The sequence below is a fragment of the Terrapene carolina genome, unplaced genomic scaffold, assembly GCF_002925995.2.
Source record: "Terrapene carolina triunguis isolate 2854851 unplaced genomic scaffold, T_m_triunguis-2.0 Scaffold119, whole genome shotgun sequence".
In the NCBI taxonomy this organism is placed as follows: domain Eukaryota; kingdom Metazoa; phylum Chordata; order Testudines; family Emydidae; genus Terrapene; species Terrapene triunguis.
The window spans coordinates 2237014-2239602 of record NW_020664470.1 but is presented as its reverse complement, the minus strand read 5'-3'; the positions used below and the strand labels follow the sequence as shown (position 1 = coordinate 2239602).

Below are 2589 nucleotides of genomic sequence, written 5' to 3'. Positions count from 1 at the left end.
GGAATGACGATATTTTTTGGTAAAAAACAGGGCCCAAAAATTGGGAGGAAGACCAAAAATGCCAGAGAGACTCAGTGAGATTTTATTCTTTAATTCATTTTTTGGTCAAATTTTGGTGGTAAATATTTTTATGTGTATAGCGTATTTCTGTCTGGGATGAGGGAGGTCCGTGTGACAATATCTAGGCTGAGATTTGCAAAGTTGTCTAATGCTTTTCGGTGCTCATTTCCTATTCGTATTAATTCATTCCTTTCTTTTTATTTGAGTGGGGGAGGGAAATCAGGTCTTATGAGCTATGAAAATTTTGGCTATACATCTTATGTTTGCATTTCATATATCTGTATTGATATCTATATGACTATTGATATGAATATAGATATTTTAATGTTGCCTTGACCTGCAAAGATATATGAACAGGCAGGAAATTTCACATGGCAGGACACTGAGACTCCCAACCCTCCAAAGACTTTCCTTTTTTGTTTACCCAGTTACAGATCTGCATAGAATACTGCCCAATCAAAGTTCTCCACTCACTGTGGTGGCAACATTTTTCACCTACTATTCAGAGGCATAAATGAAAATGGAGGATACTAAAAAGTGGAGAATGAATGTCATTGGCTTCAGTGGGAATGGAAGAGACCCAGAACCACTTAAAAGATGGTAAGCTCCTTGCAGAATTTGGGCATTAGTGTTCATGTACGGATGAATGAACCAGAGTGCTTTACGGAAACGTGAGTTTGGAAAAAAGCCCAATTTTCATAAAGAATGTTTCTTACAGTATGAAGTTTTGTATAAAAGAAATGTGTATTAAATGTATGAAAGATGAATGCTCAAAAAGTAGCAGAGTAACAGGAAGAGAAAGAGAGAAAGAAAGAAAGAAGTATGAAGTAAGGTTAAAAAGGGGTAACCCTGTTCTCAAGGACTCAAATGGACTCAAATAAGAAACTATATCAGTTCATCTCTATTTTATTATATGCTAACATTTATACTTTCACATTCTATGCCTGTTTCTCTAAGCTACTAGTTTAAGAATAACTTTTCTTAGGGACTCATTGACCTCCTTGTTTCTCAGGCTGTAGATGACAGGGTTGATCATGGGAGTCAGGACTGTGTAGAAGATAGAGAATATTTTGTGTAGGACCTTGGGCGTGTTGGCTGTTGGAACTACATAGACAGTTAATACGGTCACATACAAAACTGCAAGCACAATGAGGTGAGATGAGCAGGTGGAAAATGCCTTTTGCCTCCCGATGCTGGAAGGGATTCTTAGGATGGTGGTTATGATACAAATGTAGGATGTCAGAGTCAGAAGAAAGGGTACAAATGTCCCTATTACAGAGATAATAAATGTCAACAGTTCCAGAGTCTGGGTGTCGACACAGGACAGCTTTATCATGGGTGAAAAATCGCAAAAGAAATGGTCAATTTCTTTGGAATCACAGAACGTTAATTGGAAAAAGAAAATATTTACTATGGTGCAGAGCAGAAAGCTACTTATCCAGGACCCTGCCACAAGCTGCCAACAAACCCTGCCATTCATCAGAGCAGCATAACGGAGTGGATTGCATATCGCTAAATACCGGTCATACGACATTGCCGTAAGCAGCAGATTTTCTGTATTTGACAGGATACCAAAGAAATATAATTGCACAATGCAGCCCTTAACAGAAATGGTTCTGTCCCCAGTCAGGAGACTGGCCAGCACCCTGGGCAGGATGGCAGAGGTGTAGCAGATCTCCAGGCAGGACAAGTTCCCCAGTAAAAAGTACATGGGGATGTGAAGGTGCTGATCAGCCACAACTAGCACAATGAAGAGGATGTTTCCGGCGACAGTCACAATGTAGATCACTAGAAACAGCAGGAAGAAAAGGGGCTGCAGTTCAGGGAAATTCCCAAATCCTAAAAGGATGAATTCCACGATGGACGTTTGGTTTCTTACTTCTGCTTTCTCCATAATATGTATCTAGAATCAGAAAACCATTAAATATTGATGGAGTACACACAGTCAGGCTGTGCTGTTGGTTATACTGGCAGAAACCTGGAGTAGGTAACCTCATACCACTGCATCTCTCCACGGGAAAAATGAAGTTTTCAAAAAACAGAGGAAGACTCCTATCCTTAACAGGTTGAGCTTCCAATATAGGTGAAACAAGGGCATGGAACCCTATTGAATTATGGAAATGTCCCATCTAACTCCCTTAAGCTCTCTTGAACTGTAAATACTTTTAGGCTGGGATTTTGAAATGTCTTTATCATATCAGTGTCACATCAACAAATCTAGAAGATATAACAAAAAATCAATAGACTGGAAATTAAAGATATTTAGAGTTCTACCACTGGTACGTCTCCCCTGCAGCTGGGAGGTGTAATTCCCAGCTTGGGTAGACGTACATGCACTAGCTTTGATCAAGCTAGCAAGATAAAATAAGCAGCGAGAACACGGCAGCACATGCAGCCGTTTGGGATGGCCACCTGTGTACGTACCTAGGATCTCAGATGGGATTAGGCTCTGGCAGCTAGTCTACACTGCTATTTTTAGCACAATAGCTCAATCAAAGATTGTGTGTGGTGGGTTTACCAGAACAGGGA

General features: G+C 40.2%; 1 protein-coding gene across 1 annotated transcript; it reads right to left on the bottom strand.

Annotated features, from left to right (window-relative positions):
* Window positions 1–1012: 1012 nt before the first annotated feature.
* Window positions 1013–1954, bottom strand: LOC112123443 (olfactory receptor 5V1-like). Its single transcript, XM_024222059.1, has one exon. The coding sequence runs from the start codon at window positions 1952–1954 to the stop codon at window positions 1013–1015; it is 942 nt and encodes a 313-aa protein (XP_024077827.1).
* Window positions 1955–2589: the final 635 nt, after the last annotated feature.